We start from the raw sequence: 27,115 nt of genomic DNA, 5'->3' as shown, positions 1-27,115 counted from the left end.
TCTTTGTGCAGTGCACCACCTGCCCGAATGTACTTAGTAGTCCTCTAAGCCATCTCTGCCTGGCAGACCTTCCCTCAGACCTCAAGGCTTCAAATTTCATCTCCGTGCTGCTCTTCTCAGAGAGGCCTCCGGGACACCCACCCTAAAATCTCCCCTGGTCCAACCACCCTAACTGCCCTCTGGACTCAGCTCTGACCCTATGAAGTAGGAACTGCTAGTATAGCGGCTTCACTGAGAGACTTGAGGTGGCGCCGCCTGCATTGGATTCAGGCTGGTGGGCGCTGGAGTCTGTCTACACCACGCCTCTCTGCCCTGGAGCGGACGACCCTCCCTCGCGGCCCTCTCCCCGGAGCTGCCCGCGTTCACGTGTTTTCCAGGAGTCGGGCAGGGGCGGCTTCCTGTGGCCCTGCTCTGCCCCCTGCTGGACACTGCTTGTGGCTGCACCGGGAAGTGCCGCCTCGTGCCTGCGCACCCCTACAGCCACACCCCGGCGCCACACCCCGGTGGCCCTGGGGACGCCCCGCCCTTGCTGGCCGCAGCGCCGGGCCCCGGGCCCGAGGCCGCCCCTGCCCAGCCCTGAGCCCTCGGCGGCGGCTCTTCGCCCCACGTCAGCGGGTGGGTCGGGGCACCTACCGAGCAGAAGCCCCGCCTCCGCCGGTCCCCACTGCGGGTGCACAGCATGTGGGGGCTCAGCTGGCCCCTCCAGGAGCTATTGCAGACGTCCAGGCCCAGCACACGGACCTCGGCCTCCATCAGTCCTGGGGGTGGCTCTTCGAAGTCCGACACGAAGCCCCAGCCGGCCACCCGGCAGCGCGCCCCGGCCGCGGGTGGCCTGGCGCCGCTCCGCGGCAGGTGCAGCAGCCCCACCGCAGGGCCCAGGACCGCAGAGCCGTTGAGCTGCGGGGAGAGGCCGACTCAGGGCTGCGCCCACCAGGTGCCATCTCACCAGCCGGCGCCTCCTTCCTGCTCTTAGCCCTCCGTGGCTCCCCAGTGCCCTCGGGGTCCACCATGAACATTTACCGGTTCTCCAGCCTGTCTCGCCTCCTGCCGGGGCAGGTTCGCCGAGGCTCCCCGGGCCTACTTGCACCTCCTGGTGCCCTGCTGGGGCCACGGTCCTCCACAGGGAGGCCTCCTCTCTCAGGTTCAAGGGGGAGACCCGGGCTCCGCCCCAGCACCCAGCCAGAACCAGAACCAGAACCAAGCAGCTGCCTGTTGCCCACAGAGGTCCTGGGGGCTGCAGCAGAGCTGGGAGGCGGCTGGGACGGAGGGGCTGCCACCCTCAGAGGCAGACAGTGGCGCAGACCCTGGGCTGGGACTCACTCCTGGGTGCTGCAGGCACTTCATGGCCGACTGCTTGCCTGCCTGAGTTTCCCCATCTGTAGAGGGGCCAGGCGAACGTGAGCAGCAGGTGCAGGGCACTGGGGTGTCGGCCCCCCAGGCTGTGCCAGCTGGGAGTGCAGACCTCCTTGATGGGCTAGGGAAGGACAGTGCCCCCACGCCTGTCCACGGACCTGTCCACGGAACCGTGCGGGTGTCTCGAAGGTCCAGGGCAGGTTGGGTGTGCTCCCCCCTGAATACCAGGCCTGGGGGCACCTGGGGCCAGGCAGGAGGGCCAGGCAGGGCTCCCGGGACTCCCACGGAAGGGCCCCTGCAGCCCAGGGCAGGTGCGGTCTTTGATGGAAGCCTGGACCTCACCCATCCCCCTCTTTCGAGTATGGAGCACCTGATTGTACCATGGGTGGCCATCAGGGTCCAGAGGAGGCATCCAGCAATGGCCCAGGTGTACAGGTGACTCTGGTGCCAGACAGAAGCAGGGGACAGGTGAGGGGAGGGCTGCCAAACGCCAGGGAAGGGCACCGAGCAGATACTGGAAAGATCCCTGGTCCTCCAGAAGGCAGAGGGGCCTGGAGGAGGGGCATGTGGGAGGCGGAGCCAGGTGACCAGACCAGGAGGGGTGTGGCTGGCTCAGGTGCTCACAGGGCCCCTCCGCCTCATTGGGTGCTAGTGGCTCAGTGGTGGGCTCTGGCCTGGCACATATGAGGCCCTGGCTTTGGTCCCCAGCACCACAAAACCAAATCCAGAGGTCACGCTGGGTATGGCCGCTCCGCTCACCCGCAGCAGGCAGATGTCGTTGGTGTGGGTGGCCGGCTGGTAGTCGGGGTGCCTGGTCACCGCCGCAATGCCGAACACCTGCCGTGTGGGCTCCTTGGGGCGCAGCGTGTGGGCCCCGAGCACCACCAGGCCCGCACGGGGGTCCCTATGGAGAGTGGCAGGACAGAACAGGGGCCTGAGACCCTCCTCCAAGAAAGGGGCCTAGCCTGTGGCCTCAGCTCAGTGACATCTCAGGAGCTGCAGGACCGGTCAGAATCCTGGCTAGGACACACTTAGAGTGAGCATGGTGCTTAGCACGTTGGTGGTCCGGCCCCAACCTGGCACAGGTGATAGCAGTGTCCACGCAACAGCAATGATGGCAGCCACGTGGGGTCACCGTCCCCTGCCTCCTCACCACCCCGCCACCCCTCCTCCCATTCTCCTTGCTGCCAGTGTGGGTCCTGAGAGACCCCGACAAGCTGTGGCGTCCACCCTGTCCCTGCAGAGCCCGGCTCCCTGCTGGTCAGGGTCAGCTCCTGCTGTCAGGAAGAACCTCACCTGTGGCTGAAGCAGTGGGCAGCGGACACCACCCAGCGGGATCGGAGCAGGAAGCCCCCACAGTGGTGCTGGCCCCCGAAGCTCACAGAGGCCATGTAGGGCCGGGAGTGGGGCGTCACCTCACGGCCCCCGATGATCTGCGCCCCCTGGGAGCCTGCAGTGGGCAGCTGTGTGAGGGGCCAGGGTGGGCACCAGGCAGGGGGGGACAGGGCAGGGGGGGGAGAGGCAGAGACACACAGGGGCAGGAGAGAGCGTCTGCAGGGGCCTTGGGACCCTGTAAGCCTGGGGTTGGGCACCCATGGGCCACCCCTTCCACCTGGGGTCCCATCCCCAGCTGAGTGACTGCCCCAGGGCCACGGCCAGGGGCAGGGTCACCTGGGACTCCCCTGCGGGAGTCGGAGGGGCTTGGGTGGGAGTCAGGGTCCTTACCAGGGGCCCTGGTAGGCAGTGTCAGGGCAGCGGCCAGGGTCAGCAGCAGGCGCCCCCAGTCCCCCAGCCTGGGCCCCATGGCCAGGCAGGCTCCTCTCCCACAGAGACCTGTGGGCTGCAGCCCCACCCCACCCAACGGTCCGGAAGGGGGGAAAGGGCTGTGGGTTGTGGTCAGGAGGCCATGGACCGCCCAGGCACAGCTGGGTGCTTCTGGGAAACTGGGCAACCTGGCTGTCCTCCGTGCACAGAGGCCAAAGCTTGCCCTGAGGCCAGCCCGGCCCTGGGGACTCTGGTCCTCCAGGACTGCTGCAGGGCCTAGGTTCCCGGTCTCTCCAGGCCTCCGCTTACCTGGCTCAGACCTTCTGGACCTTGGGGCTCTCTGCACCCCCACAGGGCCACAACCCAGGACACCAGCAGTCCCCTCCCCACAGGCTGACCTGACCCTGACTGGGTGTGGCCGAGCTCCTGCCACTCAAGCATCCACGTCCCCACTTGCAGCCTCAGCTGACCTCAGGATTGGGAGGACAAGAAGACAGTGCTCTGCAGGGCTCTGACGGTGCCACCTTGGTCACACAACAGGGGCTGGGCACAGGGGACTGCGGTCCCCTGGGGTGACATCCTGCAGGTGCAGATGGTGTCCTGGGGCCGCAGGCTGTGCTGGGGGACAGCAACGGCAGGTCACGGCCATCGCAGTGGTGGGTCCCTGCAGCGAGGCCATCTCCATGGTGTGGACATGCCATTTCACTCTGCCACCCTCAGTGAGCCACACAGGACACAGAGGCAGGGACAGAGACAGGAGAGAGACAGAGAGGAGATGGAGGGCAGAGAGACAGAGAGGAGAGAGACAGTAGGGAGGGAGGAGAGAGAGGGAGGGAGGGAGGAGAGAGAGGGAGGGAGGGAGGAGAGAGGGAGGGAGGGAGGAGAGAGGGGGGGAGGGAGGAGAGAGGGAGGGAGGAGAGAGGGAGGGAGGGAGGAGAGAGGGAGGGAGGGAGGAGAGAGGGAGGGAGGGAGGAGAGAGAGGGAGGGAGGGAGGAGAGAGAGGGAGGGAGGGAGGAGAGAGGGAGGGAGGGAGGAGAGAGGGAGGGAGGGAGGAGAGAGGGAGGGAGGGAGGGAGGGAGGGAGGGAGGAGAGAGGGAGGGAGGGAGGAGAGAGGGAGGGAGGGAGGGAGGGAGGAGAGAGAGGGAGGGAGGGAGGGAGGAGAGAGACAGAGAGAGGGAGGAGAGGAGGGGGGAGAGGAGACAGAGAGGAGAGAGACCCATACAGAGACAGGAGAGACAGAGATGGGAGAGACACAGAGAGAAGAGAGACAGAGACGGGAGAGACACAGAGACGGGGGAGACACAGAGAGGAGACAGAGACAGGAGAGACACAGAGAGGGGAGAGACAGAGACAGGAGAGAGACAGTAGAGAGGGAGAGAGAGAGGGAGGGAGGGAGGAGAGGAGGGGGGGAGGGAGAGAGAGGGGGGAGAGGAGACAGAGAGAGAGGAGAGAGAGAAGAGAGGGGAGAGACAGAGGAGAGAGAGACAGAGACGGGAGAGACACAGAGAGGAGAGAGAGACAGAGACGGGAGAGACAGAGAGGAGAGAGAGACAGAGACGGGAGAGACACAGAGAGGAGAGAGAGACAGAGACGGGAGAGACATAGAGAGGGGAGACAGAGGAGACAGAGAGAGAGAGAGAGAGAAGAGAGGGGAGAGACGGCCAGAGGGGACAGAGCAGGGACGGGGCCTGAGTGTGGAATGCCTGAGGAGCTGGCTCTGCCCTGTGGACGGTCCTGAGCCGCAGCCTCTGTTGGCCTGCCCACCCAGGGAACCGTAGGAGGAGCTGCACATGGGGCTCCCAAGGGTCAGGACAAAGCCCCCACCTGCAGGACCTGGGGGCAGTGCACGGAGGCTGCAGCACCTGGTACCTGCAGCCCACCCCACAGGCAGCCCTGTCTGTGGTCTGGCCACCTCTCAGTGCCCTTCGCTGCACACACCTCCTGGTCATCTGCAGAGCATGAACATAGTTCACAGCTGACTCTGGTGGCCTTCTAGGCTGTCTGGTGTGTCAGGGTCCCCAGGGCTCAGACCCAGGATGGTGCAGTCAGCACCAGGGTGCCCTGGTCTGCGTGGCTCCCACCGTCCCCAGCTCATGGGGAGCACAGAGGCAGGGATGTGGAAAACCTCTGGCAGCCCTGTGCCCGTGGGGCTGGCACCAGTATCACCTGCAGTGACAGGTGTGTGGAGGATGTGGGCACTGTCTTTCTCCACGTGTGCCTGAAGGGGAAACAGGCTCAGAGAGGGTAACTCCTTCATCAGATCACACAGAAAGGGAGCAAGGGGCCAGGGCTGAGCCTCTGATTTTGTCAGTTTCATTTCCTTCTCCTTTGACAGCAGTTTTAAAACAAATAACCGTGCTCTATTGACTCCAAGAAAGAAGCTCCTGGCACCCTGAGGAGCAGGCTTCCTGAACTCACCAGAAAGGGGAGCCAGCTTGTCTGGGGCTGCAGAGCAGGGGGTCTGGCACAGAACTGCTGGACTGTGACCCTGAAGGGTCTTCCCACAAGGGTCTGAATGGATTTCCCTGTCTTTGGACAACAGTCTGTGAGGACTCATGAATGATGATACTGTTGACTTGCTGTGGTCATTGATTTTCTGGTGCTCTTTATATAGTGGAGAGATTAAATCTTGGTCATGTCTTTTTCTTCTCCTATCAGAAAACACAGCCCCCTTGGGAGTGAGTCTCCGTTAATTGTGGGCAGAGGTAGAAGCATGTTGAGTAGGTCTCTGACCCTCTATCTGTCTCCAGGGCCATGGAGCCTGGGCATCTAGCCTAGGAAGGGCATCAAGGAAGCACTCATTTCCTAACCTGAGTAGGGCACACAGCAGGTGCTTAGTAGGTGCATGGCCTGCTCCCTGCAGCCCAGAGCAGCACGGATTTATCCAGCACCTAGAGCAGAACGACTGGGACCCCGGAAGACCCCGGAGCCTGCAGCCCAGGTCCCAGAGGGTGGGCCTGTGGGTGGCCAGAGGGCTTCCTCCAGGCCCTGGGAGGACAGGCCCCTGCCTCTCCCCACTGGGGCCCCTCAGCCACTCTGGGCAGCGCCCTGGGATTCGGTAGCCCGGTCCAGACCTTCGCCCCGGCTGGGCCTCGGGCTGCGCTGACCGCCGCGTCCTTCCTCCCCGCTCGGCTCTCCCCGCGGAGGTCCCCACCCGAGGCGGGCTCCTGGGAGCGGCGGCCTGGCGTCCGGGGCTGCCTCCCCTCTCCCGCCCGGCGACCCCGGCCCCGCTGGCACCTGGGGAGGGCGCCGCTCGCTCGCGGGGCGACGCTGCGGCGGGGGCGGGAGCCGTCTGGGCACCGCCGGCCGAGCCTCGGGCTGCGGGACTGCGCGCCGGTCTGCGGCGGCCGGCAGGAGGCGCAGCGCGGGCGCGCGGGGGAGCGCGGCGCGCGCACGAGCCCACCCGGCCGCGCCCGGACAATACCCGCCGCGCGCGGCGATGCCCGCGCCGGTGCCGCCCCCGCGCCGCGCAGCCCCGGCCGCCAGGCCCTAGCCGCCCGCCCGCCCGCCCGCGCCGTCCCCGCAGCGGCACCGCGGACTGACCTCGCGCGGAGATGGAGTGAGTAGGCGCGCGCCGGCCGCCACCCGGAGGCCCCACGCCTGCCTCGGGTGGGGGCGTCGCGGCCACAGCGGCGCCGAGGGGCTCCCGGCCCGGCCCGCTTCCAAGGGGCCACTCCCGGGGCCTCCCCTGCAGACCCCGGGGCCGCGGGAGGGGGCCGGGGGGGGGGGGCTTCCGGGACCGGCGGAGTCGCCCGCCCGCCCGCCCGCGTCCCCCGGGTGAGAATCGGCCACCTGTGGGTGGGCGGCCTCAGGGAGCCGCACGACCCCTCCCCAGATGGCACTGGCCGGCCCTGGCCATGCACCCCTCCCCCGCCCCCGCCGGAGCTCCGTGGCTTGCGCCCTGGACGCGCATTCGCTCGGTCAGTCCTGCTCCACCCTGCGCTCCGGGGCCTGCCAGGTGTCCCGAGCCCCTGCCCAGGCCCAGGTCCGGCGCCAGGGCTGGTCGTGAGCTGTGGGGCGGGAGGGGCCTCGCTGGTCGGCCTCCCTGCGGCCGAGGCGGTTCCGATGGAAGCTGGGGTTTGGTTCCCGCCCCCTGGAAGTCTGAGCCCTTTCCCCAAGAAGGGACCAGTGGTGTGGCCCAGAGGGCCTGCAGGGGGCCGCAGCTGGAATCCTGGAGCCTGGAGGCCGTGGGCAGCTGACTCCGTGTGCGGCTTGGGGAGCGGCTGGCAGCAGAGTGTTCTGGACGCAGGTGCCCAGTGAGTGTGCGTGGTCACTCTGGGCTCAGTCCCCTCTTCCCAGTGAGAGAGCGGCCAGGCCCCTCACTCACACAGGTGGGCCGGAGGTCGCCGGATGGGTTTGCATGGGCAGTGGAGGGGGACGCACCTTCTGCGGTCCAGATGTGCTACCTTGAGAAAGGGCCAGCATTCCCACCCATCGCGGCTGGCATGGAAGTCCAGCCGGCCTGTCCAAGCCAGAGGTCACTCCCCCAGCCTTCCCTCTGGCTGTGTTTTCTAAGTGGTAACTTTCCTCCCGGGATCTCCCGTGACCTGCCACACCCTGGCCTGGGTGGGAGCCACCCCCATGCTCCCTGCCTCGGAAAGGAGAGACACCCTGTGTCCTCTGCTTTAGAAACACCAGACAAAGGCCTGGCCTGCCCCCCACCCGCCCCGGGAGCCCAGCCAGGGGCTCAGGGGAGCCAGGGCCTGGACTTGCCTGCTTCCCGTCCACTTCCCCGGCCTGTTTATCTGCTTTGCTCCCTTGGCCCAGGGGACTTTCTCAGGCCTCCTGACCACAGGGCCTGGGCAGGGTGTGGCCATGGGAGGGGGCTGCCCAGGGGCAGGAGGCAGGGAGAACACCCACCCAAAGGAGCAGGCTGAGGGAATATGCCGGTGGACCCTATTGTTCCCTTTCCCACCGCCCTTTTCCTTCCCCACTGAAGATCCTGAGGCTCAGAGAGGGATAGCAGCTGTCCCAGGGTCACTCAGTACCTCCCACACTAGCCCTGCAGCTTCTTGGGCGTAGGTCAGCTGTGCCAGGGGCCTTCACTGGACCATCAGTTGCTATGTCTGGGTGGAAGGAGGGCTGGGTGTCTGCAGCTGTGGGCAGCAGTGGAAAAAGCTCTCTCCAGCTCCCTGGTGACAGGGTAGGGAGAGGCTTCATGGGGGCAGCCCTGTCTTGGACACCTGGCCCTCACTCCTGGCCCTTCTCCACGGGGGTGAGGGGAGATGGGCTGTGGGCATGGAGGGAGGCAGGGCAGCCAGATTGGGACAGCTGACCTCGCCATCACCACGATTTCCTGGCCCACCACCCTGGAGCGAGCGTGGCTGGGTGCTGCGGCCCCCAGAGTGATGGAGAGTTCAAAAATCACATTTAAGGTCTGAGGGACATTGAAATGCTGTGAGTTTAAGGCTGACATGACTTTTCATTAACAATGTGAGGATTTGACAGAAACAGCCAGTATCCAGTGAGCCGCAGGATGCAGTGAGCAGGTGCTGGGCTGGGGACCTCTGCCCGGGGAGACCTGGGCTGCCCCAGATTCCTCCTTGCCCTGGGCGGGGACCTCCGGGGGGAGGTCTGCTGGGCCGCTGGCTGGTTCCTTGCAGCTCGAAATCGCAGGTCTCCCTCCCGAGAAGCCGTGGGTTAAGGCAGGAATCCAGTGAGGACTGAATGTAACAACCAGCTTCCACGAACCCTCTGCGCAGGGCTTTTTGGCTCTGATGTTGCGGCAACAACTTCTGGTTTTCTTGGTAACAATGTAGCATTCTACCCCAGAGGGCGGGCATTTAGTTTCTACTGGGAGCCCAGGGGCCCAGGATGGGCAGAGTGGCTGGCTTGTTGACTCAGTGGACACTCACTGTCTCCCTGGCCCAGCTCCGAGTACCTCCTGGGGTGAACCTGTTGGTTCCTACGCAGTCAGGCAAGTGCGGAAACAGGCCCAGAGAGGTCAAGAAGCCTGAGGAGACCACCCAGCCAGGGAGCCCTCAGGGTGGCAGCCCTGGGTCCAAGGGCTGAGGTCTGGGTGGGAGGGTCCAGGGTATCAGATAGAGGGGCATCTTCTTTCAGTGTTCTGAGCCAGGTGGAAGGGAGCCTTGGCAGGGTTCTTGGACCCAGGGCATATGCAGCCCCCTCCCCATCACTTCTGTGACTCGTTTGGAAGCGGGGCTCCCTGGGGATCTTTGGGCATGTTGCTTTCTGTGGCTGATTTTCCTCTGAGGAAAATTAAGTGCTGTCAGGTGGGGGGAGGCCTTCATACCACCCAGGGCCAGCATTTCTGCCTCAGCCTGTGGCCAGGTCCTTCCCTGGACCTTAAAACTGGAAAGTGGGCTGACGTTCTTCTGCCCTGTCTTCACCCAGACGACCATCTGCTCCTGTCGCAGCCCTCCCTGCTGACCTTCCCACCCCCGGCTTGGTCAGAAGTGTGGGGAAAACTGGGTGCAGGGCCACGCCTGTAAACCCAGCAACTTGGGAGGCTGAGGCAGGAGGCTGTCACCTTCCAGGCTAGCCTGGGCAACTCAGTGAGGTTCTCAGCAGCTTAGCAAGAACCTGACTCAAAATTAAAAAACAAAAACAAAAACCAAAACCATGTTGGGGATGTGGCTCCGTGCAAATCGCCCCTGAGTTCGATCCCAATACCAAGAAAGAAGTCGTGTGGGAAAGGTCTCCTGGCCCCTTCCACCAGAGGCCTTTTCTATGAAGTATGTTCAAGGGTCTACCCAGCAGACAGAAGGGTGCACCTGGTGGCACGCGTGTGCAAAGGCCCGGAGGTGGGCAGCATCTAAAGATGAGAACATTCTCTGGTTTGTGGTCTGAATCCTGGCAGGCCTGGACCGCACACAGGGAGCTGTGGGCAGTGTCTGAGCAGCAGCGGAGCAAGGGCCTTGAAGGTACCAGGGGCAGGTCCAGGAAGGGGCCAGTTGGGGCTCTGACAAGAACATCTCCACCAGAGCCAGGTGGGAGGCCTGAGTGTAGGACTTCCCCCTTCCTCCCCCTCTCCTCTCCACTCCCCTCCTGCAGTGCTGGGCGGGTGCCATACCGCTGGCCCCTTTTTATCTTATTTGAGATGGGGTGTCACTGGGGATACCAGGCTGGCCTTGCTTGAGATCCTCCTGCCTCAGCCTCCTGAGTCACTGGGATGACAGGTGTGGCTGCCGCTCCTGGGTTTGACTCCAGAGCTTCGTGGTGGTCAGAGCTCCCACAGGGATGGGCAGCCTGCCCAGAGGGTCCTTGCAGGGTCCTGCTGTCTTGGATGGTGGCTGTGTGGTGGTCTGGGTGTGAGGAGCAGTCAGGCAGGGTGGCTGTCTCCTGCCAGGGGTTTCCAGCAGGAATTCAGAGGCAGCCAGAGCTGGTCACTGGTCCCAGAGACCACCTGAGCTGGGCTGGGGAGCCCAGTAAGCCAGGCTGGTGCTGGGCAAGGCTCGGGTGAGGGCCAGAGTGAGGGCAGCCAGGCGGGGGCACCGCATGGTCACAGGAGTGCAGGTGGCATGGCCAGACCGGCAGCCTCCTGGGGTGGACGGCGGCAGCCTGGGCAGAGTCTGGTGGAGTGCCCTTCCTTAGTGTGCATGACTCTGACCCAGGAAGGGCCCCATGCTGCCCACGTGGGTGGCAGGACCACAGCCCAGCCTGGCCTGGCCAGTGGGAGGGTAGGCTTGGATGGGTCAGCCGCACTGAGCTGCGCAGCCTGGCCGAGGCTCCAGTCCATGCCTCCTGACCCATGTCCAGTGTCCAGCTCACATTCTTAGTTCAGGTTGAGTAGCCCTGACCTGAAATTCCAAAATCTGCAGCCTCTGAGCACCCTCCCCGCAGTTGGTGGGAGCCCCCCCCCCCGGAGTCAGGGAGCGCCCCGAGCTGACACTCCTCAGAGGCCACTGCCACGGCCTGGCTTCTCCCGCAACAGGGCAGTGGTCCCCTTCGGGGGTGAGTCTGAGGTGTACCCGCCACCCGGGGGGCTTTGTGGGCAGCCCTGGGTCCCCGAGACCTCCCTGAGAGCAGACTGATCTTCACGCCCACAGCCTCCCTGCAAGTCCAGAGCTCTGGCTCCCACCCGGAGGAGGGCTCAGCCGCTGTCCGTCCCCAGAACGTGACTATCACTAGCCCCATTCACAGCACCCTGTCACCCCCGGGATAGCCCTGCCCCGCGGCCCTGTCCTGGACGCTCTCACTGTCACACACGGTGCCCCGTGGGTCTGGTCTCACTGAGCACCAGGCCCCCAGGCCGTCCACGCCGCAGCAGTGCCACCTGGCTCCTGCTCATGGTGAGGGCGCGCCAGGGGATGGGCCACAGCTTGTACCCACTTGTCCATCTGCAGATGCCTGGTGCTTTGTATCGTCACTCGCTGTCACTCCTGGGTGCTGGGCTGGGTGAGGACCCTGCCTTGGCTCAGTGTGAGCCGGACAGTGCCTCAGCAGGAAGATGTGGTGACAGGGCAGGTGGCCCTGGGGGTGGCAGGTGTGCGGCAGGGGAGGGGCTGAGGCCAGGGAACCTTTGGTTGGGGGCTTCCTCTGAGATTGCTCACTGGTCCAGCAGACATTAAGTGCCTGCTGTGTGCCAGGGACAGCACAGCCCTGTCCTGTTGGGGAGACAGGAAAGAAGCAAGACCATTGAGTTCCACGGTTCTGGTCTGTGGTCTGGGTCCCGTGTTCTTGGGTGGGGTCTGCCCCTCCCTGCTGTGAGGGCCAGGGCAGGGTACAGCCGGGGGCAATAGATTAGATTCTCTGGTCTGTGGCCTGCCCTGACCCCCCTGCCCTGGGGTGATGCTTCTAGATTTTTCCTTGGGTGGTGAGTTGTTCTCCCAGGTGGGGGGGGGCCTGGGAACCCTCCTGAGGGGGGCTGAGGGGCCAGAGATTCAGGAGGGCTTCCCGGGAGAGGTGGCCGTGCGGGCTGAGCTTGCAGACGGGGAGGGGAGGAGGAGGCTGAGCCCCTGGGGCCAGGGGCAAGGCCCCGACTGAAAGAGCTGGTCTGGGGGAGGGGGAGGGGAGGCTGGGGATGCAGCAGGGCAGGGGGTGGACACGGTCCTGGGAGTCCAGGGGGACCACAGTGGGAAGGGGCTCTGGGCGCCTCACTCCCCGGGGCCACGTGACTCTCCCCCTGCGTGGCCGAGGTCACTGTCAGCTGTTTTCTTTCAGTTAGCACAGGAATGTTCTGGACACTGGGCCCAGTGCCTGCCCTGGGATGGGACCCTCACATTCTTGCCAGCCTAGCGCTGCTGCCAGGGCAAGCCCTGTGGGGAGACGCACGACACCCCCACACCTCCAGACTGCCGTCCTGCCCGCTGGGTGACCTTGGGCCTGTTGCATAACCTCTCTGGATCTTTAAAAAACAAATGCTCTGCAAAGTGGAGGCCCCTGCGTGCTATCCCTGGGCTGGGTCCCCATTAGCTCATCTCCTGGAGCCTGGAGTATCTCAGCCTCAGTCCACACCCTGGAGTCCTGAGCCGCCCACAGCACCGCGCTGGAGCCCAGATTTTGCTTCAAGCGCCGTTAAAATAAGCGCGCGGACAGGACGCCTGCCCACGCGAATGATGGGCACCCAGGTGCAGCATCTTCCTCCAGCAGCGCAGAGCTGCTGCCCACTGCCCAGCGGAGGCAGGCGAGGCTCAGAGGCTGAGGAGTGGGTTGCCTGGGATCACACAGCGGGGGGCTGCCGCTGCTCTCTTCTGAATACTCATGCCTTTAGCGAAACCAGCTTCTCCTCCGGCACTAAGACCCTTTGTGATGGGGCCCGCCTCTCCAGGCCTCCAGGAGACCCCGTGGGGCGCCTGGCTGTGTCTGGCCCTGGACAGAGCAGGGCCTCGGTAGCAGACCCGCCTTGCCCCTCCACAGCCTCAGTCCCTCACGGGTGAAGAGGCGGGGCAGTGTCCTCGGGAGGCAGCGTCCCAGGAGGACAGCCTCACTTTACCGCACCAGCGCTCAGCGCCCTTTTCCTTTATTGATTTCCAGGTTTGTGCAGATGAGGCCTCTCTAGTCTCCGCCTGGCTGTCTTTATCCTGCCCCTCCTGGTAGATGCTCGGTGGGGCCGGGAAGCCCACCCTTCTTGCAGCCCCGGGGTGGACAAACCCCGCACCCCAGAGGCAGCCCCTGAGGCCTCGTCAGGAAGCCACGCAGCCCCCCAGCAACGTCTGGGGGCGGAGATGCTCGGCGCTGGCCCCACCCCCGCGTGCCGGGCCTCCCTGTTGCCATGGGGACAGCGCGTTGCCAGGGCGACCGCCTCCCGCGGGCCCTCCATCCATCACCGCCGCTGTGGCGCCCGGGGGCGCGGCGGCGGGTGGCTCTGGCGCCCCCAGGCTGGGGAGGGAGGGACAGGGGCACACCGTCTGGGCTCGCAGTCTGGGATAGGGACAGGGGTGGGGACTGGAGGGGGGAAATGCACTTCCCGGGACTCTCCTGGAGCCGTGTCCTGGCGCCTCTCTGTGCCCGCCTGACCTTCCCCTGCCCTGGCTCAGGGGACAGTCCGCCCAAGCAAGGACACTACCCGCCTTGTCTCCAGCCTGGCAAGCTGGCCGTACAGCCGTCCCTGTGTCCGGTCTGAACGGCCACCTGACGGCCAGGGTGGGGACAGGCACTGGACTGCCAACCTCCTGCTGCCCGGTGTGCATCAGGGTCTTGGAGGCCTGGGTAGGCCCCCGCCCCAGCTCTGCCTGCTACATCAGAACTGGACAGGGAGTCTGCAGTGTGGCTCTCAGGGACAGTGACTGCTGGATGCCAGTCGGCCACCTCTGGTCTTGTCCTCTGGACCTGGTTCCCAGCCACGCGATAGGAGGCAGCCCTGCTGGGGGATGAGCCCTGCACAGCATGTGGAGCCACATGACAGGAGGGCCGGCCGGAGGGGCAGGGTGGACAGGCACAGAGGCTGGGCCCTGCCAGGTTCCATACTGGTTCCATCCTAGGAGTGAAGGGACAAGGAGGCTTTAGGCAAGGGAGTGACAGGGCCTACTTCTCATTTGAAAAGCTGCCTTGTTTGAGAGTGGGCCAGGCTAAGGCAGCAGGAGGTGGTAGAGGCCTGGGCTGGTGCAGGGAAATGTGGGGCCAGCAGGAAGGGAGGACAGATCTCTGTGGGGAGTGGACTGGGTCACCCAGCCTGCATCACAGCAGGGCAGGCCCAGAGCTCTAGCTGCTCCGGCCCTTCAGGAAGAACCTTAAGTCAGAAAACTGGATCAAACCTTTCCTGAGCCCCATCCGCCAAACCTGGCATCCCGAGAGGGAGAGGGGAAGCCACAGATGGCGTGGCCAGCTCCGCTGGGCCCCTGGGAATCACTGGGAGTGGTAGGTGCTGCCTGCCAGGAAGGGAGGGTCTGGGCAGGGTCACCTGTTGGGCTGGGAGCAGGGTGACTCCACAGTCCTGGTGAGGCTGGGAGCTGAGCCCAGGGGGTCAGGCCAGGGACTGCTGGGCCGTCTGTCTGTTCCCCAGCAGCCTCCCAGGCTGGGCTGAGGTGGAGCCAGCGAGGTGTGGGGCTTGGGAACTGTTTCCTGGCCAAACTCTGGGATATCTGGGGAAGTCTTGGGACTAGAGGTCACTCCCCACCTGGGCACATGGGGAAACTGAGGCCCAGAGAGGTACCGGGCTCTGGGGAGGACTCTGGTGGGCGCCAGGGCTGACGTGCCAAGGGGGTCGAGGACAGCAGCAGGCCCAAGGACAGTCTCCAGTTTCTGGGAGGGGAGGACGGCAGTCCGGGGTCTGTTCCCTCAGCGCCTCACTCCCCTGCAGCCAGGCCCGCCCGGGCAGCCACGGGCAGCTGGCCTCGGGGCAAACAGTGGGACCCTACCTCAGGCCCCAGGCGCTGGCTCTGGCTCTGCAGCAGCAGAGGCGACAGGCCATCAGCGTCCCCAGCATTCGCCAGGCTCCCACTGCAGGCAGCTCTCTGGCCAGAGCAGATGCTGGGCAGAGTCGGGTCAGGGAGCAGGAGTTCTCCAGGTGTCCTCCAGCAGCTCAGAGCCCTGTCCCTGGGTGCCTGTGGCAATGTGCGCTTCTTGAGCACCTGCTGCACACCAGCCCTGGAGACGGCTGCGGAGGCTCCCTGACCAGAGCCAGGACCCGCGCTGTGCTTCGATGTGTGTGCCCGGAAAGCTCACACCCTCTCTGGGCCTTCTTGGGCTCCGGGTGTGGGAAGCGCTAGAAGACCCAGGGCCGGGGGCGTCTGCTGGCTCCTTCGCTCCCCTGGTTCCCCTCTGGGTGGGCGAGAGTCCTGGCCTGACTCCAGCCTGCTCCCTGCAGTGCCCTTCTCTGACCGAGTGTCTGGCGAACTCTTGTGCGTCCGGCCCAGGCCCATCGGCAGGCGGGGCTTGTCACCTCCTGTGCGTCTCTCTCAGGCTGTCCCTCCCTTGGCCCTGCCCAGGGCGCTGGAGGGTTTGCCCAGTGAGTGAATGACCTCAGAGGCTGAGAGAGTGACCGCTGCCTCTGAGGGGCAGGGAAGGACCCACTCTCCAGAGGGGCAAGGGGCAAGACTCTGTCCATGCACAAGGGCAGAACCAGGGGCCGGGTGGAAGCAGAGTGACCCGCGTGACCTGTCTCACCCCCAGGGTCCTGGAGGCGGATGCTTCAGCCCAGCAGGAGCGGCTGCAGGCCATGGCAGTGAGTCCTGCCCACCAGGGACGGGAGGCTGGGCACTGGGGGACGGGGGTCTTGGGCGGGACGGCAGGCCCAGGGCCATCCTCACTCGGGGAGGGGCGTGGCCCTGTGGCCAGCGGGCTGACCCTGCGACTCCCCCCACAGGAGAGGCGGAGGAGGCAGGCGGAGATCGAGGGCAAGCGCCGGCAGCTGGAGGAGGAGAGGCGGCAGCTGCAGCACCTCAAGGTCCGCGGGAGGGGCCTCGGCCGCGGCCCTGGGTGGCGACCCTGACCCCACTCCTGACCCTAAGCTTGAGCATGTGCCCAATGCTGACTCTGACCTTGACCCCAGTCCTGACCTGACCTGACCCTGACCCCTGCTGCACAGTCCAAGGCCCTGCGGGAACGCTGGCTGCTGGAGGGGACACCTTCCTCGGCCTCAGACGGGGAGGACATGAGGAGGCAGATGCAGGAGGACGAGCAGAAGGTCCAGCTCCTGGAGGGCTCCGTCTCCAGGTGGGTGCCCGGGCTCCGTCTCCAGGCTCAGCTGGAGGGTCTGTCTCTGGGTGGGAGCCAGGGATGGGGGGTCAGGTGGCACAGGGTCCTGAGCAGTCAGGGTTACTGGCTCCAGGACCAAGATTGGCTGAGGCATGGGCAGGGAGAGCGCCGAGGGGCTGTCCTGAGGGTACTGGGCAGGGAAGAGCCCGAGGGGCTGTCCTGAGGGTACGTGGGCAGCCCTGGAGCTGGAGCAGCAGGCTTCGCGGGGGTAGGGGCCGTGGGGACTGAGGCTGCCCTGCTGGCCTCTGGGCTGGGGACCCCACCGGCTCTCAACAGCCCCGGGTGTAAGAGGTGGGAAGGAGGCGGATGTGGCCCCCAGCACAGGACTGCCGTTTCCTCCTGGCTCCCTGCGTTGTCCTGCCGGTGCTGGGCCCTGGGCAGCTAGCCTGCAGGAAGCCTGGGGCGCGGGGCGGGCAGGATGGAGCAGTGTCCTTCCCTGCTGGAGTTTCCGGGCAGGCAGGAGTGACAGGAGTGATGTGTCAGGGAGGAGAGAAATGACCAAAATCCCAAGTGTCCCCTCCACCAGGGGAGGGGCCTGAGAGGCGAGAGTCTGCCCAGCACAAAGGGCCCGCGTGCTGGACCTAAGCTGGCCAGAGTCCTGACCGACTGGTTTGAGAGGAAGCATGTGGGGGGATTGCCCCTGGGTGGTGGGTGGTGACGACAGGCCTGTGGGGTCCGGGACTGAGGGGACCCTGGCCGCGCTGTGCTTAGCGTGTTGGGTGAGCTGAGGGTCCCTCGGCCTCCTCCCCCCCCCAGCAGGGAGGCGGGATCCCTGGGGCTGCTTCATTCAGCCTGGCCGGTCGGGGGCCCTGGGGGTCTTAGTGTCTTGGCCCTGGGGGTGGCCTGGGGGTGGCCCTGGGGATGGCCCTGGGGGTCTTAGTGTCTTGGCCCTGGGGGTGGCCTGGGGATGGCCCTGGGGGTGGCCCTGGGGGTGGCCCTGGGGATGGCCCTGGGGTGGCCTGGGGATGGCCCTGGGGTGGCCTGGGGGTGGCCTGGGGGTGGCCTGGGGATGGCCCTGGGGGTGGCCTGGGGGTGGCCCTGGGGGTGGCCTGGGGGTGGCCCTGGGGGTGGCCCTGGGGTGGCCTGGGGGTGGCCTGGGGGTGGCCCTGGGGGTGGCCCTGGGGTGGCCTGGGGATGGCCCTGGGGATGGCCTGGGGGTGGCCTGGGGATGGCCCTGGGGTGGCCTGGGGATGGCCCTGGGGGTGGCCCTGGGGTGGCCTGGGGATGGCCCTGGGGTGGCCTGGGGATGGCCCTGGGGGTGGCCTGGGGGTGGCCTGGGGATGGCCCTGGGGTGGCCTGGGGGTGGCCTGGGGATGGCCCTGGGGGTGGCCCTGGGGATGGGCCTGGAGTGGCCTGGGGATGGGCCTGGGGGTGGCCTGGGGGTGGCCTGGGGGTGGCCCTGAGGGTGGCCCTGGGGGTGGCCTGGGGATGGCCCTGGGGGTGGCCTGGGGGTGGCCCTGGGGGTGGCCTGGGGGTGGCCCTGGGGGTGACCCTGGGGGTGGCCTGGGGATGGCCCTGGGGTGGCCTGGGGGTGGCCTGGGGGTGGCCCTGGGGTGGCCTGGGGGTGGCCTGGGGAGTGGGTGGCAGGCCTGAGCGGAGCCCCCTGAGCTGCGCTGTGCTTCCCACCCTGGCTTGGTTCTCACTGGGTTTATTTGTACCATTATCTCCTGACTCTCAGAAAGTGACGTTTTTTTCCATTGTCCCTGAAGAGAGAATGTTTCCTGTGGGGAAAATAATGGATTTGAGTGGAAAGGGGGGAGTTTGCAGCCAGCTGTGAAGGGGTGTGCCGAGCCAGCCCTGGGGCAGATCCGGTGGCTCCTTGCTGGCCCCTGGCCCTGTGCCGTGCCTCAGTTTCTCCGACTGTCAAGTGGTGTGATGAGAATACTGAGGTGCAGTGCTGTTAGGAAAATCAAAACCAGCTAGTCCTCGGGAGAAGGTGCCAGAAGGGCCCCGGCACCCAGAGGCCTTCACACCTGCCCCTCCTCAGGCTGGAAAAGGAGATCGATGTGCTGGAGAATGGGGAGCCGGCCCCTGCCCCCTTGAGAGAGGACAAGGCAGCGCCCAGCCCAGCCCGGACCCTGGCCCCAAGCCCAGCCAAGGAGCAGCCCCAGGGGGACTTGGTGTGCAGCCCAGAACAGGTGAGATGATGAGTGGGCAGATCCCTGGCTCTGACCCCTTCCTCTGCAGATGCCCAGGGGCCCCAGCACAGATCCAAGCAGATGCTGGGGTTTGAGGCCCAGCTGTGCAGCCTGGGACACGTTGTTGGCCTCTCTGAGCCTCAGTCTCCCCATCTGTAAGATGCAAGAGCTATTAGAATACTAGCTGGGGACATTGCACGGGCTCAGGGAGTGGTTGGCCAAGCCTAGATGAAGCCAGACCCACGGGGAGGGGGTCTTGCTGGATGCCCCCTGTCATTGCACCTACTGAGCCCCTGGCCCTGTGCTGGGCGCTCCGTGTGTTGGACAGCCCTTCCAGGTGGGAGCAGTGTCCCACTGGATGAGAGGCAAACCCCAGGCCCAGGGAGGTTGAGAGAGCCTGGCCCCAGGCCACCGTCTGCTTGGCCTTGGCTTCTGGGACCTGCCCTGGAGCAGACATGTTAAGACAGACCTCCAGAGTCGGGGTCAGCACCTGGGTACGCTGGGTACGCTGTACCACTGGGTACCCAGTGGGCTCAGGGCCCTGGGGCCTGCCTCCATCCCTGCACCCCTGTCTTGTGGGGTCAGTATGGCTCCTGACCCAGGGAGCTACAGCTGTGTCTTCTGGGGCTGTTGGTCTGCAGCCCTCCCTGCTGACCATGCCTGGTTTGGGAGACCAGGAAGAGGGGCTGTGGGACCCAAGGGAGCAGGTGATCCACCAGAGGCTGGCGGGTGTGGATCTGAGGTCGAGTGGGAGTTCTGCAGGCGGGTGTGGCCAGAGGTGAGCAGACACTCCAAGCTGCCCCTGCTGCCTGCGGGCATCCTGGGGAGAGGCAGACCCTGACCAGGACAGCAACTTCAGGGGCGGTGGGCATGCCCAAGCGCCTGCTCCTCCTCCTGGAGACCGGGAGCCGGCCCCTGCCCACTTGAGAGAGGGGGACTTGGTTGGAGGGCCAGAGCCCAGGACCACTGTGGGGAAAGATGAGCAGCCTTTCAGGTGAGCGTCCAGGAGCAGCCAGAAGACCGCCGCCGGGCAGGGAGGACCTCCGCAGAACTGGTCGCGGGAGTGAGCCCTGAGTGGTGGGGGACCAGAAGGCGGGGGCGGGTGACCCCCCATTTCCCACGTTTCCGGCCCGAACGCCAGGGGAGGTGACGCCCGGGAGAGACGGGACGGGAAACGGGCGCGCCGGGCCGCAGCGCGGGCGCTGCTGACCCTCTGCCTCTTTCTTGCAGACCCCGCCGGGCACGCCCAAAGGTAGGCGCGGGGCGCGCGCCCCCTGGCGGCGGGCGGGGAGGGCGCCGCGCTGGCTGCGGGTCTCTGCGCTCAGCTTCACAACGCCCGGGAGGCGGGGGGCGGGCGGGGGGCCTGTTGGGGTCTGTTACGTGGGGCGGGATCCCGCCCAGAGACCCAGGCCGCGGGACTGAGACCCGGCCGCGGCAGGGGGTCCCTGCGTGCTGAGGCCGTCCAGCCAGCGTTCCTCCCACGTGGTGGCCGCTGGGGGACAGGTGTGGGACAGGGATCGAGCATGATGCTGCCCTAGGTTCAGGGAGCGCAAGCTCGTGCGTCGTGGATCACCAGCCCCGATTTTAACGCCTGTTTTAAGTGGGCCTGACTCCCTGCAAAGCCCCCGGGCAGCCCCGTGGTCGGCAGCCGACCTACCTTCGGCCTGACTTGAGGTTGTGGATTGATTATTCATGAGAAGAGGGTCTCCCGGACCTACCCAGAACTGATGGTTAAAGTGAATCGTGCAGCCTCTCGGACGTTGTGAAAGTCGTCGGAGCGGAGACATGAGACCCCAACTTGGATTTCCCTTTGGGGGGGCTCTGTGTGCATCAGGGCCCAGTGCATGGAAGGGCCCAGGAATTGGGGGCCCAGTGCATGGAAGGGCCCAGGAATTGGGGGCCCAGTGCATGGAAGGGGCCCAGGAATTGGGGGCCCAGTGCATGGAAGGGGCCCAGGAATTGGGGGCCCAGTGCATGGAAGGGCCCAGGAATTGGGGGCCCAGTCCATGGAAGGGGCCCAGGAATTGGGGGCCCAGTGCATGGAGGGCCAGGAATTGGGTGCATGTGCCTGCGGTGAGTGGAGCCTGTGGAGGCCTGTGTGACCTTCTCTCTCCGCCCTCTCTCCACCCTGCCTGCCCAGCAGAGAAACAGGTGTCCAACACCCCTGTGCGGACCACCGGAGCCTCCCCCATGGTGAAGGCAGGTGGGTGGTACCCAGGCTCCGGCCTTGTGTCCTGCCGCCGACCAGACCCCAGCTCAGTCCTCGGGGCCTGGTGGGGTAGGGGTGACCCAGACCTGCCCTGGCAAGGGTCGGAAGTGGGCAGTGGTCACCGGGGTGGTGTCTGGACTGAGGCTGAGGCTCTGGGCTGGGGGTGGGCCTCTGGCATCCTCTGCTTCGGCCCTTGGCCACACCCCGGCCAGGCTTCCCCAGGAAGGCAGGCCCCGCGCATGGCGACTCTAACCCAGTGCCCTGGCTTCCGTACCCCTTAACCTCAAGGTGGCCCCTGGGGGGGGCACAGGCCTGCACCCGCTCCACGGCTGAGGACACTGGCTGCAAATCCCACTGGCCCCTGGGGCCTCGGGCAGCGGGACCGTGTGAGAGAGGGCACCTCATCCTGGAGGCAGCCCCGGGCCCAGGTTAGGCTCAGTCCTTTGGTTAGACACGGGGAGCCATGCGCAGTCTGCCAGCCAGAGGGGGACTGAGCGCCCAGGGCCTTGCACCCAGGGCCTGGTCCCAACAGGCCTGGACAGTGACAAGTCCTGAGAAAACACAGAGAAGCCGTTGAGTTGGGAAGAGAATGAAACCCTATGAGGGGGCCAGGGTGTGACGGTGCCCTGGGGGGGGGGGCTGAAGCTCTCCTACGTGGCGGCAGGAGGCCAAGGGGAACATTTCAGAGTGCAGGGCGCGTTTCGGGCCTGTGCCCATTAGACCAGCCCTGTGGCACCCAGGTGAGGTGCCCCCCACTTTTTCCTTTGGCCCTTGGCTTTGTGCAGTGTATAACCTGCCCAACAGTGTGGGTGGCCTTGGAAGTCGTTGTCCAGGGACAGGGATGTTGGGCCACTCAAGGACAAGAGATGAAGTAACAGTCACTCGTTCAGCATTATTCAGTACCTGCTGTATGCCAGGCAGGAGGGACACAGACTGGGGGCAACTCTACAATTTAAGGATACAAAGAACGTAGACTCACAGGGCCCTGGGAGGACTCGGCGAGGAAGGCTGAGGACAGGGCAGGGGTGGCTGCAAGTCCAGGGTGGACGGTGGGACGACTGCGGAGGAGGTAGGGTGTGGGAGGCTAGAGCCCCACTGGGCCAGGCGCCTGCAGTGGGCTGGGTGGAAGCCCAGGGCAGATGCAGGGCAGGTGAGTGGGGCCTGGCTCTGGGGGTGAGGGAGCTGAGGGCAAGGTCCTCCTGGACATCAGAGCTGGGCCCGGATGAGGCCCCTGGAGCAGAGTGGAGCCCAGGACTGGGCTGGGCCTGAGCACCAGATGTGGAGATGAGCCTGGTGGCAGCAGGACTCAGGTGCAGAGGGGGAGGACGAGGGCTGTGGATGGGCCTCAGAGGCCCAGCAGAGGAACTCAGGCCCAAGCCCTGGGCACTGGGAGGCGCGGGAGGCTGTGGAGCGGGGGAGGCCAGGTCCGCACGGCGCACGGCACCCGTCTCTGCTTGGCTCTGCGCTGCCCCCCCTGGCTTGGCGGCTGCCCCAGGGCACGAGGGAGGGTGGGATCGGCATAACCCGTGCCTCTCGTGGCAGCCATGTACTCAGTTGAGATCACTGTGGAGAAGGACAAGGTGACGGGGGAGACCCGGGTGCTGTCCAGCACCACACTGCTCCCCCGGGAGCCGCTTCCTCAGGGCATCAAGGTCTACGAGGACGAGACGAAAGGTACGCCCCCGCCTGCCGGCCTCCAGCCAGAGCCGGTGCAGGCCCCGGCAGGGCTCAGCTCAGCGAGGCCCACGGAGCAGGGCCCAGTGCCCCCACCCCTGCCACTGGCTTGAGGTCCTTTGCCCTGGCTGTGGCCCACACGGTCATTCCCTCAGAAAATGCTGTGGCCGACCTTGTTGCAGACATGCGGCTGGAGTAGGGGACCTCAGGAGAGTCCCCTTCCAAGCTCTGGGGGTGCGGCCCAGCCCCTCCAGAGCCCATTTGCTGCTCACTTATTTATTTAAAAATGTTTCTGGTACCAGGGATTGAATCCAGGGGTGCTCTACCAGAGACCCACATCCCAGCCCACCTTTTTAATTTTGAGACAGGGTTTCCCTAAGTTGTTGAGGCCGGTCTCAAACTTGCAATCCTCCTGCCTCAGCCTCCAGAGCCCCTGGGATTATTATAGGTGTGCGCTCTGTGCCCTGCTTCTCTTATTCATTTTAATTAACTGATTCATGTGGGTATTTTGCAGTTCTGGGGATTGAACCCAGGGCTGCTCTACCACAGATCGATACCCCAGCCCTTTCCGTTTCTGTTTGAGGCAGGGCCTTAGTATGTTGACCAGGCTGGCTTTGAATTTGTGACCTCTTCCCTCAGCCTCCTGAGCAGCTGGGATGACAGGCCTGTGCCACCTGCCTGGTTACCCTGGAAGTGATTTTATTGTGATAAAACTCCTGGAAGACCCAGGGATGCACAGGGGCCTCGGGAGTCTCCAACTGGGGCTGGTGGGGCTCCTCAGGAGTGAGCAGGAAGGAGTGCCCAGCAGGGCCTCAGTGTGGGCTGAGGCCTGAGGAGGGCCAAGGGACGGGGCCGGAGGGACTACAGGAGCCCAGGTGTGGCAGGGAGGGGCTGAAATCTGATTTGGTTTTCAGGTGCCTTATTGGGGTGGTGTCCAGTGGTCAGTGCTGGCCCAGCAGGCAGGAGGGCCTCGTCCCATCCCCAGCACCCCAAAAAACAGTCATGCATTAACCCAGGGTGCTCCAGGGGCCAGGAGGGACCAGGTGTCGGGGATGCCACCAGGAGGCAGGGTCCTAGGAGGAGAGGGCCCGGAAAGCCTTCGTCCCTCTGGACCTATCCACATGTCACGGAATGTCACCTTGGAAGAGAGACGTGGAAGGTCGATAGTTCACGGGGAGCACCCTCCCTGTCCAGAGCACTCCTGCCCCCACAGGGACGCCCAGCCCCTCAAGCAGCCCCGTCCCTCCCAGGTCCAGTCTGTCTCTGGACCCTCCTGTCACCGGTCACAGGATGTGGCCGGTGTGTCTGGCTGTCACTGAGCACAGGTCCTCAGGGCCCTCCACGCTGCAGCTGGGTCACAGGCTCCTGATGGCGGCTCCAGTGTAGGTACGCTGCAGTGTCCCCTGGCTCCTGCCCTGGCCAAGGGAGAGTGCACTGCAGGTGGCCATGCCATGCGTCCCTCGGTCCCCTGCAGACCCTGGCTGCCTGCACCTCTTGGCTCTGAAGTGCTCCGGAGTCTCCGTGGAGTGTGGCACGGGCGTCCCTTTCCCGTCTGGGCTCAGGAGTGCCGGCTGGTGGGGTGGAGGCTCGTGGTCCTCAGCCTCATCAGCGCTGCCGTTGTCACTGGAGCCACAGGGGCTGCCCGAGTGGTGTCATGCCTGGCAAGGCTCTGGTTCCAAGGCCTTGGGTGCTGGAGGCAGCTGTGACTCTGGGCGCCTCTGTGCCAGATGAGTGCAGGCCGGGTTCAGCCCCAGCTGTGGTCCTGTGGCCTGGGGTAGGCGCTCCCACCTGCCCACCCCCCAGCTCCACATGGCCTGCCCCCACCTCTGCCCCACCCCCAGGGACCCCAGACCTGCCACCCTGGACTCTGCCTGCTGGGGGTGGAAGTCGATCATTTCCGTGGCAGCCTAGGGCTCACCTCCTGCCTCAGGGCCGGGTGCACCCCACCCTCTGTCCTGGCAGCAGGGACCCCTCCCAGACATTCAGTCACTAGAGAGAGCTTTCCTGGCATCCGGGTGCAGGACCCCCGCCCTGGGTCAGGACGAGGTGCCACCCTGGGCAGCTGGTTCCTAGGAGGGGGTGTGGGTCTCTGGTCTGCGGCTGGTGTCGCCCATGGCCACAGGCCCTTCTAGGGCTGAAGCCTGGTCCTCAGGGAGCACAGCACAGTTGGGAAAGTGGTGGAGGTGTGGACCGTCAAATCCCGAGACACAGGACGGCCTTCCAGGCACCTATGGGAGGGAAGACTGAGTGGCCCACGGCTCACTCAGGGCCCGCCCCGTGCACCCAGAGACCGGAGAGTCAGGAATCCCTGTTGCCCTCACCTCCTGCCCCCAGGATGTGGACCCTGCACACCAGGACCAGACTGCCAGAAGCAACGGGTCTAGCCCTGGCTGCCAGAGTGACGGAGGCTAGATACTTCCCTTTTATAAATTCTCGTTTTTGCCATCTTTACAATGGAAAGAAAAACCCAGGCCTACTGTGTTAGCTTCTGTTGCTGTGACAATTTACCTGAGAAAAACGGCTGAGAGGAGGAAATATTTATTTTGGCTCATGGTTCAGGGATTTCAGCCCCTGGTCAGCAGCTCCATTGCTCTGGGCCTGAGGTGAGGCAGAGGGGGAGAGAGGGAAGGGGACGGGTACAGACCAAGGACTCCCTCCCTCCAACTTCCACCACCTCCAATGACCCCTTCAGCTGTGGGCCCTTCCGGGGATCACCCCAGTGACGGGGAGAGCCCACGGGTCCACCCTCTTCCTGGAGACCCACCTCTGTACATTGCTCACTGGGGACCAAGCCCTCAGCACAGGAGCCTTTGGGGGACGTTCCAGGTCCAAACTGTGTCACCTGCTTTGCCAGGTGACTGCAGGGGAGCTGGCTGGCTGAAGGATATGGAACAGTTTCAGAATGCAGGATGGTGACGTCCCATCCCTGTCTCCCAGGCTGCCTCAGGCAGCTGTGGATCTTCCTCTGTGCACCGCTGGCTGCGACCACAGCCTGAGGGCTAGCTGTCCGTCAGGGAATCTGCTTCCTGTTGCAGCCCACTCACACCTCTGTCTCTCCCTGTGCAGTTGTCCACGCCCTGGACGGCACCGCCAAGGACGGCGTCCACCCACTGAGCTCCTCCGAGGTGGACGAGCTCCTCCACAAAGCAGACGAGGCCGCTCTGAGCGAGGCAGGGTCCACAGCTGGGGCAGCCGAGGCCGGGGGGCCTGTGGAGGCAATCCGGTCCACGCCTGCCCGGCGCGAGATCCCTGGTGTGCAGGCTCAGCCTGGCGAGGCCACCTCGGGTCCGCCAGGCACCCAGCCCGGCCAGGAGCCCCCGGTCACCATGATCTTCATGGGCTACCAGAATGTGGAGGATGAGGCGGAGACCAAGAAGGTGCTGGGTCTGCAGGACGCCATCACGGCCGAGCTGGTGGTCATCGAGGATGCGACAGAGACCAAGGAGCCCGCCCCGCCCAATGGCAGCGCAGCAGAGCCCCCTGGCGCCACAGGCTCCAGGGAGGAGAACCAGGTGGGGCCCGAGGCCACCACCAGCGACCCCCAGGACCTGGACGTGAAGAAGCAGCGCTGCAAATGCTGCTCTATCATGTGAGCCGGCCCGGCCCCCAGACCCTGGCCCCACCCTCCACACCGACTCCCGCCAGCCCGGCCCCTCCCGGCGCCTGCCCACCCTGCACCCAAACGTCACGGGCCCAGGACATGCGTGTTGCTTCACGTCCCTTGAGTTTTCTTTCACTGAAGGAGGGACGGGCCCCGCCTGCCGGCACACCCCGCCCTCAGCCTGGACCCCGAGCCGTGCACTGGTGCAGAGAAACGGGCTGGCCTGCTCTCCCCAGCCAGGACCCCAGACTGCGGTCCTGGTTGGTGTGGCCTGTGGCCAGCCGCCTGTGCCTTCCTGCCACCTCCCACAAGTTTCTGAGGGGACCAGGGGCCGAGGGGTCCTGGGGCGTGGTAGTGGGACTCTAAGGGGCCCTGCCAAAGGCGCTGGTCCCCGTCCCTGGGCATTTGGGTGAGGCCACGCTTCTTATGGGGCTTGAGGTCTTAGAAAGGAGCACGGCTCCTCTGGACACCCTCAGCCTGACGTGTACCCCACAGGCCCAGCAGTGGACGATGGCACTTAGGGCGGGGACTGGGGGATGTGCCCCATTGGGAGGGGTCTGTAACCCCTGAGCTGACCTCCAGACAGGGAAGGCTGGGGTCTAGAAGCTGCCCCCTGCACAAGGGCCACATGAGCTGCCCCCCCACTGGGACCTCCTTCCTCCTGGTGCTAATTTGGGGACCCCAGTGGCCGCTCCTGGCCTCCTGTCCAGCCTGCTTGGACCAGGGTCTTGGGTTCCCCTGACCATACCCAAGAAGTCCGCCCCACCTGCCAGCTCTGCTGGGCTTGGAGCATTTCTGGGCTGGGAGGTCTCCCTGGCTGGAGCCGGAGACCCTGTGGGCCACCCAGCCTGCTCACCGCCCTCACTGGATGTGGCAGGGGCTCCCTGCCCGGGGACGGCCATGCTAGCCCCAGAGGCACACTCGTGCCCACTCTCACAGAGCCCTCTCCTTGAGTGCTGGCTTTGGCGGCCAGGCCTCCAGCCCAGGGCCCGCACTTGGGCCTCCTCTTGGCCAGCGGTCAGCTGCCACAGGGTGACTGCAGGGACCGAGCAGGATGGGAGCTTGGGTCCTGGCTGCATTGGGCCCCTCCGGCAGCTGGGAGGGGGGTCGTCTCTGGGGGTGGCCTGGGCGCTGGCCCTGGGACCGCTCTTCCTCCCTCGAATCTGCCCGAGCCCCTCGAGCCGCGAGCCTCCGCTCAAGTGCCCTCTGCTTCTGTGTGATGAGGCCCTGATGTTCTCGACTTTCCCAGAGAAGCAAATAAACAGTGCGAACAGCCCA

General features: G+C 65.4%; 2 protein-coding genes across 10 annotated transcripts in view; one reads left to right on the top strand and one right to left on the bottom strand.

Moving 5' to 3' along the window:
- Prss57 (serine protease 57) overlaps positions 1-7,697 on the bottom strand; it is a 10,005-nt gene extending 2,308 nt beyond the window's left edge. Inside the window, exons 1-5 of one of the 2 annotated variants that reach the window (XM_077109906.1) lie at positions 7,501-7,697; positions 3,079-3,730; positions 2,650-2,803; positions 2,113-2,257; positions 634-897 (exon numbers count right to left, since the gene is read on the bottom strand). In XM_077109906.1, coding sequence (XP_076966021.1) covers positions 634-897; positions 2,113-2,257; positions 2,650-2,803; positions 3,079-3,157 — 642 coding nt within the window. In that variant the 5' untranslated portion in view covers positions 3,158-3,730; positions 7,501-7,697. Of the gene's footprint in view, positions 1-633; positions 898-2,112; positions 2,258-2,649; positions 2,804-3,078; positions 3,731-5,535; positions 6,410-7,500 lie in introns of those variants that run through there. The other variant, XM_077109904.1, reaches the window with a different exon arrangement.
- Palm (paralemmin) lies at positions 6,574-27,115 on the top strand. 8 transcript variants are annotated; one of them, XM_077109896.1, is made up of 9 exons: positions 6,574-6,676; positions 15,631-15,682; positions 15,824-15,904; positions 16,046-16,173; positions 18,203-18,353; positions 19,584-19,605; positions 20,494-20,556; positions 22,105-22,236; positions 25,303-27,115. In XM_077109896.1, exons 1-9 carry the CDS (start codon positions 6,672-6,674, stop codon positions 25,827-25,829), a joined length of 1,161 nt encoding a protein of 386 aa, XP_076966011.1. In that variant the 5' UTR covers positions 6,574-6,671; the 3' UTR covers positions 25,830-27,115. The 8 variants fall into 8 exon arrangements, with proteins under 8 accessions (XP_076966011.1, XP_076966010.1, XP_076966008.1 ...); XM_077109893.1 differs by lacking the exon at positions 6,574-6,676 and adding an exon at positions 7,080-7,373 and having other exon boundaries at positions 20,497-20,556; XM_077109892.1 differs by lacking the exon at positions 6,574-6,676 and adding an exon at positions 7,085-7,373.

The sequence above is a fragment of the Callospermophilus lateralis genome, chromosome 1 (genome assembly GCF_048772815.1).
Source record: "Callospermophilus lateralis isolate mCalLat2 chromosome 1, mCalLat2.hap1, whole genome shotgun sequence".
Classification (NCBI taxonomy): Eukaryota; Metazoa; Chordata; class Mammalia; order Rodentia; family Sciuridae; genus Callospermophilus; species Callospermophilus lateralis.
The sequence above is the reverse complement of the archived record's forward strand: the minus strand, read 5'-3'. Positions and strand labels throughout refer to the sequence as shown.